The sequence below is a fragment of the Oncorhynchus kisutch genome, linkage group LG1, assembly GCF_002021735.2.
Source record: "Oncorhynchus kisutch isolate 150728-3 linkage group LG1, Okis_V2, whole genome shotgun sequence".
Classification (NCBI taxonomy): Eukaryota; Metazoa; Chordata; class Actinopteri; order Salmoniformes; family Salmonidae; genus Oncorhynchus; species Oncorhynchus kisutch.
The window spans coordinates 56,000,264-56,017,198 of NC_034174.2; the positions used below are offsets into that span (position 1 = coordinate 56,000,264).

The 16,935-nt window shown below is 41.8% G+C and overlaps 1 protein-coding gene across 1 annotated transcript; it reads left to right on the plus strand.

Moving 5' to 3' along the window:
• The first annotated feature begins 12,007 nt into the window (after positions 1–12,007).
• Positions 12,008–15,929, plus strand: mych (myelocytomatosis oncogene homolog). Its single transcript, XM_020483315.2, has 3 exons — positions 12,008–12,309; positions 13,476–14,060; positions 14,503–15,929. Exons 2-3 carry the CDS (start codon positions 13,487–13,489, stop codon positions 15,078–15,080), a joined length of 1,152 nt encoding a protein of 383 aa, XP_020338904.1. The 5' UTR covers positions 12,008–12,309; positions 13,476–13,486; the 3' UTR covers positions 15,081–15,929.
• Positions 15,930–16,935: the final 1,006 nt, after the last annotated feature.

Consider the following 16,935-nt stretch of genomic DNA (forward strand, 5'->3'; position numbering starts at 1 on the left):
TGTAATGATTTGTCTGACATTTTGTGTACACAATGTGTCCTGTCCAATTCCTGTCCCAGGAACAACCACAAGTGACAGATTTCAGAGCTCTAGAACCCTTAACTGAAAAATGTATGGAATTTCTTTTAACTCACTTGCTTATGGCTTGCTTTAGCTCTTTGCCCTTCATATAATTATATACAGCTGAAGGGGATCATTTATTTGGGTTAGGGGTTTCTTATTGAACACTTAAATACAATTGTAAACTGGCTGGTTTGAGCCCTGAGTGCTGATTGGTTGACAGCTGTGGTATACCATGGGTAAAATACATTTATTTTAACTGCTTTAATTACTTTGGTAACCAGTTTGTAATAGCAATAAGGCACCTTGGGGGTTTGTGACATATGACAATACACCACGGCTAAGGGCTGTGTCCAGGTACTGTTTCGTCGCGCTTAAGAACAGCCCTTAGCTGTGGTATATTGGCCTTATACCACAACCCCTCGGGCCTTATTGCTTAAGTATTGTACATGACTTTATTTTCATCCCTCTTCTGGGCTTTGACTAATTGACTTCTTCTCTAGTGTGAAGTACTTAGTCATCATTACAATAAAAAGATAAGGGTCCTGCTATACAAGTTAGAGACCTTACGGTCTACTCTGTTGCGAAAGGACTACTGATATCTGTGGAATGTCACTTCCTCTCCAAGCTCATGTGCAATAGCTTAAGGACAAAGAGGTTACCAACCAAATTGATCACTGTAGCTGTATGAGCCTATAGCGGTCTCTTTTCAGTGATATCTTTGTCGAAGTAGGCTACTGTTCAATATCGTTTCCAAATGAGCTGAGGTTTTATGTTTCAGCCACAAGGGGGAGCACCGGTTCTTTCAATATACCCAGCTAAGTACGCTAATAATTGTGGGAATTAAAAAAATGAGTGAAATACCATCCTAGACAGCTGAGTAACATTATTGTGAGTAACTTCCTGTATATGTGTCACAGCCACGTATCTATGAGCCATCTTGCTCTTGAATGGCTTATTTTTAAACGGGGGCCCAATGTTGACCCACAATATGCCTGTACAAATGCATTATTCTGTAGTTACACTCATACAATGCTAATTCCCTGGGGAGTCTACAGCTGGAATTGCATTTCCATTGCATGTATTCACTGGAAGCTCTGCCTCTAACTCCCACATCCTGCCGTTTGGATTGTGATGCAATCATCCACACAAGAGCATGAGGGGCGCTAAGCAAACGGCTTTGAAAAGTTGCGGATGTTTTTTTGAGCTTAGCTGGGAGCTGTATGAGTCTGGTGAAAGGAAAGGCAATGTCAGTGAATCTGGCTCATGCCCATCACGGCCGGCGTATTTGGAGTGTGAGAGAGGATAGGATTGTCTATGACACGATTCAATGACCACTATTTCAAATGGATACTCAAAAATAAGTGATTCACAACCTCTTTTAGTTAATAAACCCCCAATCACAATTTGTTCTACCCAAAGTGCAACTGATCATTCAGCCTATGTTCTTATGAGTCTTGCCAAGTACCCCCTGTGGATAGGCCAGGTACCCCCTGGGGTACTAGTACCCCAGGTTGAGAACTACTGCTCTGAGGCATAAGGGGGTGGAGAAAGAAAGGGAAAGTATAGGCCTATAGTGTAGGGTTTAGCTGACTTGAAAAAAGGTGCTGTTCAAACTTTGACTTGAATCATTTCCCTGTGACAGACACAAAACATAATTTTCCCAGCTATCTTTACTCGTCAATGTCACACAGAGCAACTGAACACACAGAGAGAAAAATATGACCATTTTGTTGAACAGGTAGGCGACGAGTGGCCTACATTTCACACTACATTAACACCAGGCTAAATGGGGCCTTTTGAATGAATGAAGCTGTTATGGGCCTCTCCAGTTAGTCATATACTTTTGATTTCATTTTGGAAATGTAGAAGAGTGAGAAACAAAGAAAACCTATGCGGTCTGTATGTTTCCTAAGCCAGAAAATCAGCATCTAAATCCAGTGTTGCAATTAAATAAATCAAGCATGTCATCCATATGTCATATGTTTTGTACTACCAAGTGCACATAGTGGACAAATGCGCACTTGGTAGTACAAAGATTCTTTACTGTACAGTAGTAGTGCAAAATCTACACTGGCCAGTCATTTTATAGTGGAGGTGATTGTGGAGTTTAGACCAACAACAACAAAAGTTCTGCCTGGACGAGTGCTGCATATCAAGCACTTACATCATTGGAAATCTATGACAAGGATTTGGATCCATGACAAGTATCACTATGACAATAGATTTTCCAGGATAATCAAATTGCATTTAAAGTGCTATTTGACTTTGGGCACCCTTGTAATCTTTTTTATTTATTTTACTAGGCAAGTCAGTTAAGAACAAATTCTTGTTTTCAATGACGGCCTAGGAACATTGGGTTAACTGCCTGTTCAGGGGAAGAACGAAAGATTTGTACCTTGTCAGCTCGGGGTTTTGAACTTGCAACCTTCCGGTAACAAGTCCAACACGCTAACCACTAGGCTACCCTGCCGCCTATGAGGCTAATCTTGAACGAATCACTAGAGGGGGACTACATAAAGTGACCAAACCACAGATTATTCAGACTTCACCCACTCTTCTAAACAGAGGGCAGAGGGTTCGGAGAGACAGAGAAAAGACAGAGGTAGTGGGGGGGGTGAACATTTAAAAACAGCTTACTTACCCTTAATTCTCAATGCATTCCTCATTGATTGCTGTGTTGGCTTGGGGGTCTTTCAGGGATGCAAGAGGGCATTCAGGCCAGCAATTGAACAGTGGATAAGAATAAAGCTGTATTGATTGGCAAATGGTCTTGGGTATGCGCTTGAGTGGGGGAGACATGGGTAGCACCCAGGTGTGATGGGGGCAGGGGTCCTCTGCTGCAGCATTGAATGTCATAAGATAACTGTAGGGGATGGTGGTTGCTGTGAACTTCTTTTGACCAGAGCTCTAAGAGCACTCAACAAAAGTAGTGCTCTATATTGGGACTAGAGCGTGTTCCAAATGGCACCCTATTCCCTATATAGCAGACTACTTTTGTCAAATGCCTATAGAGCTCTGGTCAAAATAAGTGCTCTATGTAGGGAATATGGTGCCATTTGGAAAGCACCCCGTGACTCCCTCCTCATATAGCAGCAAATTACAGTCGAGATACAGTCAGGTGCAAAAGTAGGAGAGTTTATGTTCTTAGAGAGCTTATGTAACAGAGATAAGAATGTGCCATAAGCTCACTTCACAGCTAGCTTGAAATGTTGCCAATGGAGCTCTTGAATTGAATTATTTTCAATATTTCAAGTGATTGGTACATTGTCAAGTAGGACTGTCATGTTTGTTTGCAATCACAAGACCACTGGTTCGAGTCCAGTATGGGGACAGGGAAAGTCAAGGAAGCTATAGTGTTAGCCAGAGGTGTGGACTCGAGCCTTTTGACTCAATCTGACTTGATACCCTCCCCAAGCCCAAATAATAAAAATGATGCTATTAGAAAAAATGTGCAGCGCATCAACTCTTCATTTAACGGATTACAGTTTGAATCAGACAGCAGCCAATCAAATTGTGCCAGCTGCGAAAAAGTTGTGCGTGGCAGTGCAGAGGAACGTCGGCGGGTGAATTCAGATGGAGCCCTTGGAAAGATGATACCCAAAATTTGTATTTTGGGATATAAAGACAGGCTGTATCAACAAAAAATGGATTGCAACTTGCAAAACATGCAGGTAGAAAATTATAGACAGAGGCGTAACAATTTCCAACTTTGTTCGACATTTGAAGCTGCACAATGAATGGTAAGTCGTGGCTAATATTGCCGACAGCTATATATTTTATTACTTTACGAGTGTATCATGTAAGCTAACATGACACACAGTCAGTCAGTGCGGGAACATGATCATTGCACCCAAAATTGAGCTACAACTGGCTAGGCAATTGGTAGCCTAAATCCTGCCTGATGTTACTGCTGTTCCTAAAACCATTGGCATACATTAGCCTACTGTAACCACACAGATTGTGTGTGTAAGTGAGTGTGTTAAGGTTGGGTGACTGTGTACAAGCCTACATCGCCAGATTGCTCCCCATACTGATCCTCGATTGTCGATCACTATGAGGGGGGGGGGGGTCTTTCTCATGGCTACCCATGTATTTCTATGGAAATATAACAATTATTTGGAAAGTAATAAATATATTGATATTTTAAAAGCATTCATGATTTGCGTAAATGTAATATACTAACTATTACTCTTGATAAAAATATGAAATGGTATTACATTTGGTGAAGAGCACATTATGACTTGTTTTGGACTCAAAACTCAAAGTTTAGGACTTGAGACGTGACTTGAGACTTGACTTGATACTTGACGGTCTTGACTTGAGACTTGACTCGGGCTTGCCTGTCTTGACTTGGGACTTGAGACTTACTTGTAAAACAATATGACTTGGTCCCACCTCTGGTGTTATAGCAGCACACTGACGTCGGTTTCACTTACAGCTTTTCATTTCCCCCCCATTCTTCATATAGATTTATTTGACACAACTAACTCTGCTTGATATAGGCAGAGAAGGGACACCGTTGTTCCATTTTGACATATATTTTTTCCACTCCTATATTACTTCATTTCAGAATAACTTTGACATGGATTCAGTTTTTACATGAGATTGAGGACATTTGTCAGCAGCCTACGCTTCTTATATGAGCCAAGGGCTTAAGTAATGTAAGCCAAGTCAAGTTTTTATGCTACATAAAGAGTAAGCTCAAATGCCAATTAGGTAATTGCAACATAGAAATTGCATCCATGTAGAAGAAGTTATTCTAGTAATAAAGAAATGGAAAGCTATGGCGAAATGCTAAAGAGCATACACTTTTTTCATCATTTGGAACTATTTGGAACCACATTGCAAGGCTAGAGTGTCCAGCAGTGCTAGGCTGGAGTATCTGGTGGGCCCCTCTTCACTCTTAGTGTGAAACAGGCTGTGAAATGTTAGGAGTTCAGTGGGTCATGAGAATATTGGCTCCCTGACCCTCCCATTCTTGAAAGGACTTAGGTGAACTTTCACCAAATAAAAATCTTACTCTCAGAATAATTTGTTAAATGGAATTCCATACAGCTTTCTTTGCATTTTATTGATATTGGACGCATTTTATACATATTCATATGAATGATTGATATCCAATCAATTTCTGTCATCATGTGCAGTGCTATCCATAATTTCAGTTTTCAACGCTGCCAATATTTCCGTTTTCTTGATTGTCCATAATTGAGTTTCATAATGAATTGAGGCTCATAATAAATTGAATCGGCAAAGCCCCTATGTGCATAGGCAAGCCATATTTTGGCAAGCCATATTTCATCGGGCCCATATAGCAGCACACACACTGTTAAATTTCATGACACTCGTGGCAGCTGGAATTTGCCATATAAGACTGGCCCCAGTGTTTCTCAGAACTTCGCCCCATGAATGACTGGGGTTGTGAATGTCGCTGGCTCGCATGGTGTCAGGTTTTGGGTCAAGTGCGGGCATCAACTGACTAGTGCTTTGCCCTATATGGCGAGGACTCTCATAGTGCTAGGCAGCAATGTGCCACGCAGAACATACAGTCATAAGACTCCTCTGGCATCTGGAACAGCTCTCCGTTCCCTCTCTTTTTCCCTCCCTCCCCCTTTCTTTTCCCTCGTTCTTTCTCTCTGTCTCTATCTATGTCAGAGCAGTCCTAAAAATAAATACTATGGTATTGCTCCAGACTCTGAGTTCTTCCACCACTAGTAACCTCTCTCTTTCCGTCTCTCTTTCTCTTTGCTCCCACCACCCACATTCTATCTATCTCTCTGTTCCCCCCTCTCTTTGCTCAGCCCTTTTTCTCACCACAGTTGCAGAGTTCCTAGTAATATTTCCCGTAGGATTCACAGAAGAGCCCCTTTACTTCCCAAAACTCCTGCAGCCCTTTTTTTCACTTTCACCCACATCATCACACATGTGTAATCCATGTGACCTCCCCTGCAGTCCTGTCTGTCTGTCTTCCTCTTCTTTACTTCATCTCTCCTCCAGTCAGGAGCACTGTTTCTCTCTTTCTCTGTGTGTATTTGTGTGTGTACTGGGCGCAGCTTGGGAACAGTGCCCTCACCCTGAATGTTCTATATAATAACTCAATAAGGGAATCTACCTCCATCAATGTGCCTGCCAACTAACAAATTCATGAATTAGTTGATTCATCAATATGTCTTCTTTGGATAATTAACTGTTTTTGTTGGGAGTATATACTGTGAAATACATATGATACTATGATATTGTGAATGATATATTTCAATGTGTGGGTATATTTAGATGACCACCTATGTTCCATATGCTACAATTATGTGCTTTCTTGGGACCCAACCTACAAACTGTAATGACAGCTTGTAACTTGAGTCCCATGTAGTCCAAAGGCTCCTCTATCAACTCCCAACTCTGAGAAACAGGGAAGTCTTATAGTGAGAGACACAGTAAGTGAGGGGGGAACTCCATGTGCACAGAAACAGATGTTGAGCTCAGCAACTGGGGGCCCTGTGTGTGTGTGTGTGTGTGTGTGTGTGTGTGTGTGTGTGTGTGTGTGTGTGTGTGTGTGTGTGTGTGTGTGTGTGTGTGTGTGTGTGTGTGTGTGTGTGTGTGTGTGTGTGTGTGTGTGTGTGTGTGTGTGTGTGTGTGTGTGTGTGTGTGTGTGTGTGTGTGTGTGTGTCTGCGCTGCAGGGGCCGGCTGATTGCGAATAAGTCAGGAGTCTGTTTCTCATTCCAACACAGTGCCCCTCTGTTCCTCTTGTGGTGTCTCTCCATGGTAGAAGGGAGTAGGGGTGGTCACTAAAACGTCCTGAAAACTTGGTGTACTCACTGACCTTTAATACTAATGTCCCATCTCCTCCTTTGTCACAACTGCTTACAAATGCTCATAGTAATTATTTTTGAGCTAAAGCTGCGATTTTTACACTGGATGAAGAAATATATATTTTTAATCAACTTAAATCAAGATGCCACATACAAAAGAGTAACATTTAAATGTACCCTAGACAAACTATAGATCGTACCGTACATACTGAGTCTTTTGACACATTTAAAGGTCCTGTTCTTTTAAGATCGAGCCTGTTAAGAAAACGAGGAAGCGAAAATGTCAATGTGGCCTTCAGTTGTAACAGTTTAGACGCTTCCTTCCTCTTCATTTCTCTTACCTTGTCATTGTTCTTTTTTTCCCCTGTTCTGTGCACTTCCCATATCTTAGTAACATGACCACCATAGACATGAAGTTGAACAAGAGAGTTTATTTGGGCCAGAATCTTACACACTCTTTCAGCCAACACAAGGATTGTCCAAGCTCGTATTGACATTAAAGGTGCACTCCTTAATGAAAAATAAATAAATAAACGGCAGGCACTTGGTTTGCTACAAAGCTACGGGCTGCAGCTGGAGAAATGCACACTCAAATTCATAGATGGCACAATGGAGGAACTGACCGTCCATGGGGTCACAATGATAATTTTCATAAGTGACATTCTCGAGGAATCAATTGATATATCTCATTAATTTAAAAAATCTAAAATGGCACGAGTGTTTTTTTCACCTCATTAAACGTTGTCCAACAATAGACAATTTGATGTTGCGTCTGACATTCTCTGTCTCCTCTGGAGAAAGCAAATTCCAAAGGACACGTATGGGCCTATTAATTTGTGCTTAATTTCCCAAGAAGAATCAGTTGCATGCTGCCACCAACGAGATAAGGAAATCCAGTGTGGTAATCTGTAGAGGAAGACCCTGGATCACTCTGTAGTGGTATCTGTGTCCCCCACACAGCCCCCTATCACAAAGCCACAAGCAACACAACCCATTTCCCCCGAACCCCTGCCCATAGCAGACTCGTTGAGGCCGGCAATGTTGAAATGGCAGATTTCTTTAAAAGAACAGAAACGTTAACTGGTGGTTTTCACCTCAAACCCCTTCCTGGTCACCGCCCTCCTCCTCTCTCCTCACTGCACTATCAGGGGACACAGAGGAGATGTCACAAGGTTGCGAGGGACCCTTCCCTCACCAAAAAAGGCCGCAAGGCTGAGGGTGAGGAACCGTTCTCCGTGTCTTACAAAAACTGACTTGGCAGAAGAGGCAGAGGGGTCACCCTTTTCTCAGAAACGGTCGGCATCTGGAGAACACTGACGTGTGGCATGTTACCTTGCCTCTATGGTGACATTGTGTCACATTATCCTACTCGTGCTTTCATTGTCCTCACAATGCAAAGGGATAGAACATATGCACATGGCACATCCAATGGCTTTGTGCAGGGTGGATATCCAAGTATTCATCAGCAAATAAGGAATATATTGTACGAAATATCTCAAATGTGTTTTATTGTGATAATATATTCCACTCTTACATCTTCATCAGGTCATCACAATGCACATCACTGTCCTATTACTTTTTGATATGTATTCAACATAAAGATTTTGTTCACAGACACGAAGGGCAAAGTGAATTGGGAAACGCCTCCATGTTCTTCTGTGTTGTCTGGGGTATATTCGAGGTTTCACTGCAAAGAAATGGCCACATTGACCGCAGCAGCAAGTGGAGCACCAGTACGGTGCAGTACGGTGTCTGGGAGCCCCAGTACGGTAAATGGCTCTACAATACCCTATCTGTGATTATGTCCTCTGCATTATCCCAGCTGTCATCCATTATAACTTTCTCTATTCATGTGTGCAAATAAAGATCAGTAGCCTTTGTCTGCTAAGTCATGTAAACTCCTACCTACCTCACCCTTGCTACACAGCTATATGCACAATCAGCATTTCACTCTCCGACATTGTCCAGTTCCAATATGGGATGTACAGTTAACAAATGTCTGTGTACATTTTGTGACAAATGATTTCCGTTGAACCATTGATATCATATTGGAACAATGACAGTCTTTGTTTAATTCACATGATTCTGCGCTAAGACCCTATAACAAACTGTTCTATTGTGTCTCCATATCCTTTTATATACTCTTAGAAAAGAGGTACTATGTATAACCTTAAAGGGTTTTTCGGCTGTCCCCATAGGAGAACCCTTTGGAATAACCCCTTTTTGGTTGCAGGTAGAACACATTTGGGTTCAATCTAGAACCCTCTGTAGAGAGGGTTCTATGTGGAACCAAAAGGGGTTCATCAAAGGGTTCTCCTAGGGGGACAGCCGAAGAACCCTTTAGGGTTATAGATAGTACCTCGTTTTCTAAGAGTGTAGGCATATGGGAGCTATTGCTGGGTTAGCTGCCTGCCAGCAATGCAATCGGGTGGACTTTAATATATTCCCAAAAGAGACTGGGTTCTCTGATGTATACCACAAAGCATGACAACCACACATAGCGCCCACCACATAAAAACAGGCCCAAGTGGAAATGTACACCGAAATTCACCCACCCCACCTCAAAAAAAAGTTTCTCCATTACACAGAACTAAAAAATTTTCTACTATTAAGTCACTGACAAGAAAATGTTAGGATGTTACAGACCTCAAGCTAAGACAAGCCTCCTAGAATATTTAGATAATTGTCCCTCAGCTAGAGATGTTCTCACAACTTATTCTAAGGATTCTGAACAACTTGAACAAGGATTCTGAACAGCTTGAACAAGTAGTCTCTGTTCTCTCATAACATAATGATAACTCAAAAGTTATTTCCATAGTGCAATTTTCTGTCTATAAACTTTTGGCAAACGGAAAGAGGACAGTCTATTGGCTTTCATGTGCTTGTTCCAGTGATGTAACCAAACCATTATCCAGCCCTGTCACGTTCATTGGTAGTTGGAGTCCGGAAGTAAAGTTTTACTCTTAATATATTTGGCAAGCGTTTGTGGAAAGATCCTCAGCGTGTTGTATTGGGAATGGCATACGCATTGAAAGTAGATGGATAAAAGTTATTGCATTTATTCAGATCTAAGCCATGGTCCATTGATATAATACAGTGTTTGGTATAAAGTAGCCTACAGTACCAGAATAAAACTCTACATTTCAACAAGAAATGGGATTTTAAAAAAAACATGTTTTATGTAATTTAAATATGAAATAGGCCCATGCATCGTGTGGTTCGTAGGTAGCCAGGGAGAAAGCAACAGTTCTATGGCGCTTAAATTATATGAGCGGAGGCGTGAGCAGAGTTCATTCAGTTTCTACTACAGGCTACACTGGTTCAGTGGGCCAGTCTGAGAGCAGAGTTCATTCAGTTTCTACTACAGGCTACACTGGTTCAGTGGGCCAGTCTGACAGCAGAGTTCATTCAGTTTCTACTACAGGCTACTCTAGTCGTGGGCCAGTCTGACAGCAACTTCTAGGTGGCACATTAACCCACTCTTTCAGTTCACCCATATTAGCCTGGTTGAGCAAGAGCCAGCAGCCAGTCAGTCCTCCTAACAAAGACTGATCTTAGCTTATATAGACAATATTGTTCATGCTATTTGAGGTAGCCTACTGATTGGCACACTGATTACACATGACTGAATGTCAATGAAGATGTATGAATGTGGCTCATTGACATAATTCCTATAGTTTTTCAGAAATTAATGCATTATTTTATTTTGCTTTTAAAAATTAGGGTAGATTTGTATTGAAAATCGAACTTAAAAACCCATGTAAAATCAAAAAGAAGTAGATTGTTCGCATAGAGTATATTGCAAAGTCATTCAATTCCTAACTTCTGTCCTTAACAATAGATTGTGTCTGCAAAACTCCACTTTGTAGTCTGGACCAATTGTAACAGATGCAACTCGGGCTGTACATATTTCTTGTTCTACTAGGCAGTACATTCCCCAAAGAGTAAATGGCGAAGCGAGAGGTAACTGGGCCCACAATCTGTCTTCTCCAGCAGGGGACTTTCTTTTCCGCTCACTGAGCGAATTTTTGTATGGAGGTCAATGAGAGAGTGTAGAATTTGGTTTAAAAAAACAAACATGTCATGGTTTATTTTCTACGTGTGGCTTATTTGATCGAATAGAAGTTTCACAATGATTAGATTGTTACGAGTGTACTGATATAAGTAGGAGACGTGACATCCCGGCAACTTTAAGGGAAAAAAAACACTTTATATAGGAGTTGTGCTTGGTCTTTACTAGTTATCACGGCCACAAAGTAATAAACCCACCCATCTACAATGTATCTTCTTAAAATGTGATTGAAAATCTAACCGTAACCACACTGCTAACATTATGCCTAACCCTAACCTTGAAGTAGAACTAAAAAGCACATTTGGGCTTTCACTATTTTCTTCACCAATTTAACGTTATCTTTACTTTGTGGCTGTGGTAACTAGTGGAAACCGTTGTGCACGCGTATCTGCCCTCTCATAGGCTAGAACGGTCCCACCTGATCTTTTCTTCTCCCGACTGCATTCCATTTTTGAAGACGTTTCTTTACATTGTTCAGGCGGCCACTACAGTATCTGGTCAATGTAATGGATCATCTAATCTGTGATTCCCCACCGAGTTTTTCTTTTCCTCATGTAACTACTGTGAATACTATAGTAGGGTACCCTCTCTACTTCCATTTTCGCAAGGTTAAACCGTGTAAATCATTACTAGTATTTAGTATTTTAATTAATAGATTCGGCATTAGTTTGGGCGTTTCGTTTTTTTGGGTGTAAATGCATGCAAATAATTTATGGTGCGTTCCTGGGCTGGCTGGTGAATTGTTTTGAAATGTCCAACCTGCCCATAAACTCATTCCCATATGCCCATATCGTAGAACGGAAGATGCCTTATTATTCTTAATATTATTGCTGCTGCTAAGAACCAGACGAGACACCCGGCATTTGTGAGAACACACGTGTATGTTTGTACCCAGCCCGCCTCCATTTTCTTGGAATTCCTTAATGCGCATTGAGAGTAGATCCATCCGCGTCTCCAGACGGTATAGACCTTTCCTTTAAACACGTTTTGCGGTGTGTGTTTTGTCCCCGTATTTTCCGAGCAGATGCATACGTATTTATACCAAATTAACATTATAAAGGCAGTAGAATATTTAAAATCTAATGTTCCATATTGATTGTTACGTTTTGGCGCGATTTTGGGCTGTGGAAGGATACTGCTGTGCTGTGGTAGTATATAGTGAAATCTGTCTCGCCGCCACACCCACCCACAGATCGATCTGGTATAGTGCGTGAGGTATGATAGCTTGATTAAAACGCAGTGGAGCTTCAGTACTTTTAGATACAGCAGAATAATTACATTAGTTTATCTCCGTTTAAATTTCGTTGGAATTTAACAACTCACGAAGAAAAGGCGTCTTCTTCATTTTCTCACCCCCTGAAAGAATAAAGGTAAGAGTTTATATTTACAGCGTCAGAGTTTAAATCACATGGGTTTTTTCACGTGTTTTTTTTTCACATGCCGGTAATTTAGCTGGATTTCTTTCGTAGTTTGTCTAATTTGCTCGCTATCAGACATTTAAAACACTTCTATTTCAAAAGAAATTACAGAATGCACGAAAGGGTAATTTATTATGCATGAGTGATTTTTAGCTTCAATTCTTTATTTTGGCAAACATTTTTAATGTGCAACTGTCAATGCATGCTAGGCTACTTTGTATTTTTTTGTAAATTCAGATTAACTAATCAAATGAAATGTCCAGGTTGAACGCCCATATGTAACGTTAGCCTAGTTTTGCCATAGTTATTATCTGTTCTGCTAGCCTACTGCTTGTTTATAGTAACTGCACCACTTTAGCCCTTTAAAACGTCTACTGGTATTTTAGCCACGATTTACGATTGAGTTCAGAGGCGACAAGTGTGGGCGGGCTGGATCGCCGTAGTTTTTCAGCACCCATCTGCGGTATTTAAATGTTCAACTTAAAGTCAGCTATTCAGCTAACTGTGGTAGATACATTGTAGTTGATTGATATACATGTACCTGTGATATTTCTGAAATGTTATTGTTAAATACTACCAAATTTAAACATTTGTCCCCCAATCCCCCCCTTTCCGTAAATTGTGCGTTCCTGTATTATAGCCAGCCTACTTATGCTAAAATATTTATTTTATTCTGCTGAGCTATTTAATTTGTTCATATTGTTATCTTAAATTTTTTTTAAGATTGTTGAATTGTCGAGAAGGAAACGAAAAGTAGCATTTCGTTTGATGGGTGTACATACGACTAATACATACGACTAATACAAAACTTGAAAATGTGAATCTGAATGGGAGAGATGTTGAACTTTCCCTGAGAAAAATGTTAATTTGGAGACTGAGCTCCCCAGCTGTTTAAATTATGTCATGAGGATAACATCTGGTTGATGACCACCCTCATTGGGGCGGGCAAGGATGTAAACATAAATAAAACGTTGTGCTTGCAGTTGGAGTACTAAGAGCACCACTAAAAAGTTTTGAGAACTCTCATCACACTTAGTATTTTGCCCACTTTGCGGTGGTGCATTCTGAACTGCATTCTACTGTTCTTTTTAACACATTTTTATCTTCCCTCTTCCCAGAGTCAGCCAAAATGCTGCAGAGTTTCTCTCAGTCGCAAGATTGGTTCTACTCGGAGCCTCTCTTATTTGATGATGAATTCTGCCAGAGCTTGATGAAGGACCTACAGTCGCTCCCCACGCCACCCCAGTCCCCTCCGATGAAGGCTGGACTCGATGCCAAACCACTTTCCAAGGAGGACCAGTTGAGCTACGTCTCTGATATACTCCTGGAGGATCAAGACCCACAACTAAATTGGAATTTTGACATTTTGTACGATGGCAATGCAACCGTGACAAAGGACCAACAGCCAGAGGAGTCCGACGATTGTTTGTGGCATTGCCTCGGTGATAAGTCTATGGAGGAGAAGCTATCGTCTGTGCTCTCCAGCAGCCCGCTGCTCTCGGACATAGACACAAGAATCTTTGAGGAAATTGCTGGCTCCACACTGGACTGCCACACCGCGGCACTCGCGTGCCAAGCTTTGGAGAATGAGGATTTACTATTGGACAGGCATGACCGTCAGGAGCAAGGCAGCGAGTCGACCTCCGACTACGGATCGGCGGGAGGCGAATTCTCAACTTATTGGAGCAGTGCTAGCGATACTGGTGAGTTGGTCCTCATTCTTGCCTAAGCTGTGCTTGTAAATTAAAAGGTTACAATAGCATGTGAGTTATTTGCTTTAATGTTAAGAGGGAGTGTTAGAAAGTGACTAGGCCGTTTGACATAGGTAGTGACACCAGTTGTACAATAGTGGGCCTCCTCATGCATGCTTTTTAAAGGGAATTTTAAATTAGGACCATGTTTTTCTTGCACTGTTCAATACTATTTCTCAAGAGCTTCTGCTGAAATTAACAACAAGTTAGGCTATCTGTTCTGCAAGCTTGCAATACAAAATGATAAACAACGTAGAAGGAAAGTTGGCAACATTGTCTAGAAGTCGCCGTTAAAAATGTGGTAGTCTAAAGCCAAGGCATCTGAATTGCAGTTGTTCAAATGTTAGCGGAAATGACTGCTAACTCAATCTCTTGTGGATTCTCTTCTCCACAGAGGAGGAGATAGACGTAGTGACCGTGAAGAGGACTGCCAGCCCCTCCCAGTTGGCAGAGGAGAGCCGGCGGCAACGGCGTGCCATCAAGCGCCAACACCTGGAGATCCAGCTGCAGCACAATTACGCTGCCCCCTGCCCCACATCGCCCCTCCGCCTAGAGCTCTCGACCGCCTCAAACTCCCACCACAAGCGCTCCCGGGTCTCCGACTCACACAGACACCACCAACACGGGTCGTCGGGCCGCTCATCCTCGTCCCGCCACTACCTCAGCAGTCACCACCAGTCCAGCTCCTCTAGGCAGTCGCCGGACATGGAGGACGAGGAGGAGAGGAGGCATACCCACAATGTGATGGAGAGGCAGCGGCGCAACGAGCTGAAGAACTGCTTCCTGCGGCTCAGGGACAACGTACCCGAGCTGTCCAACAACGACAAGGCCTCCAAGGTGGTCATCCTGAAGAGGGCACGTGACAGCATCCGCGGCCTGGAGCTTGAGGGCCAGAGACTGAACGCCAAGCGAGACAAGCTCCGAGACGGGCAGGAGCAGCTCAAAGCTAAACTGGAGCAGCTCAGGAGGTAATGGTGGGACCAAGGAGATGAGGTGTGTAACAAACATTTAGAGACATTTAAATAAACCGGTTGAGAAGACCTGTTTGGACTTCAGATTTAACGCTGTGCACACTCTGCATGGTGGCATCCATCTCCTGCAGTGACTGTTCAAGAAGAAGTGAATGTTACTGAAACAGTTAAATGTAGTTAAAAAAGTTTGGTTTGGAGCAATAGGGCCACGTTCAGCCCAGTAAAATAATTTTTGTCTTTTATTGTCCTAGCGATTTGCCAAAGTCATTGTTCATAAAGTAGACTACATGTAACAGTCTACATCAAAGTGAGCAGCCATTTGTTACTGAAACATGGAACTTGAATAAGGTTTCTTCCACATTCCCCCATATGTTATGAACTTGGTTGTTCTCTTGCTGTGGTTTTTTATTTTGGGCTGGATCCAAAGTTTGAGTTCTAATAAGGGGTTGAATGTAATGTAATGTATTCCAATTATTGCCATTAATTGCAAAAAAAATGTAATGTCTAAACACATTTACCCAATTAGACTTCTTCTTTTAGTCTCAAACTTTAAAGCCCCGACCTGTTGGGTTCTCATCCCTTGAAACTCATTCTGTTGTCGACTCGTAACTGTACAATGTTTTATAAGTTTTGTTAAAAGCATATGATTTACTGTACCTACCTCGACCACGTCTCAGACCTGACAATTTGTTTGGTTTCTCAGAAGCAACGATATAGATTTCTTTGTATATTTTTTGTTTATTATGTAACATAAATTATTTGTATTTTTTTTCTTGGTTTATTTGCAAGTAAATAGTTCTGTTCATCAGCGGACTTTGTTTTTATAATGTAATAAAGAATGGACAAATCAGTCTTCGTGTTATTATACAGACTGTGATACCTTGCATCATGTCAAGGTGTATGTATATGGTTTGCTTCCAAGAAGACGGCTATTGAACAATCCGTGTACGGTACTTATGTTGGAGTTTATGGTATTTGGGTCAAGGTACGTGGGTGAATGATTGACAGTTGTGAAGGTCGCACAGTACCAGATTGAAAAGCACCAGATTTTCAAAGCCTTGTCAAAAGATAATCCCAATTTTTATCTCAAGCTGAGGTGTGACTGATAACACAAGCAATAATTTGCCTGTCACACTTTCACATTATGTACAAATTTCAGTGTGCTTGGATGGAGAGACACTTTACCTTTCTTACATGAATACACCCAACCACCTGCCTAAGACCTCGATTCATATGACCTCAGTTCTTCACTTTGACATTTACCGCATGACCGTCAACATCACAGTACTGAAAGAAAACAGACTTATTTAACCAAAATTGTTTCCTTGCATGGGAACCCTGGATCATGGCCACCTACAGAAGTTATTGTAACAGCAAATGAAAGCCCAACCCGCCCACCCCATTCTCCAGATCTTGTACTAACCTGCCTGCCGCTGTAGTTTACTTTGAGAATCTAGCTATGTATCTAGCTCTGGTTCTCATGGCACACACTAATGTTGCATAACTCGGTGAGCGAAGTAGTGAACACATGTCACAAATGGCACACAGCCCATCTTTGAACTATTGCCTACAACAACCTATAACTTGGAGGGTGCAGGGTGGTCTTTATCTTTAACATCTGGCCAAGAGTTACCAGACTGACCGATTATGATGCTTTTCGTGCCTGGCTGTGTCATAAGCACAATTGTCAGCTGTCTGTCTAGTGCCCTGGGGCTAGTCCATGATGTCATGATATTCACTCCTTGGTTGTGTTCATTAGGGCACACACAGGAAAAACTTTCAAACATTTTTGCAAAGAAGTCCAGGCTGTAACTCCTTGTTTCAGTCCATTTTTCTTCCCCTGTTTGGTGATTAAT

Bases quoted from the DNA above. Each gene is read 5' to 3' on its own strand.
- mych (XM_020483315.2), top strand. From the start codon at position 13,487: ATGCTGCAGAGTTTCTCTCAGTCGCAAGATTGGTTCTACTCGGAGCCT. The intron at 14,061-14,502 runs GTGAGTTGGTCC...TCTTCTCCACAG, and splicing joins GAGCAGTGCTAGCGATACTG to AGGAGGAGATAGACGTAGTG.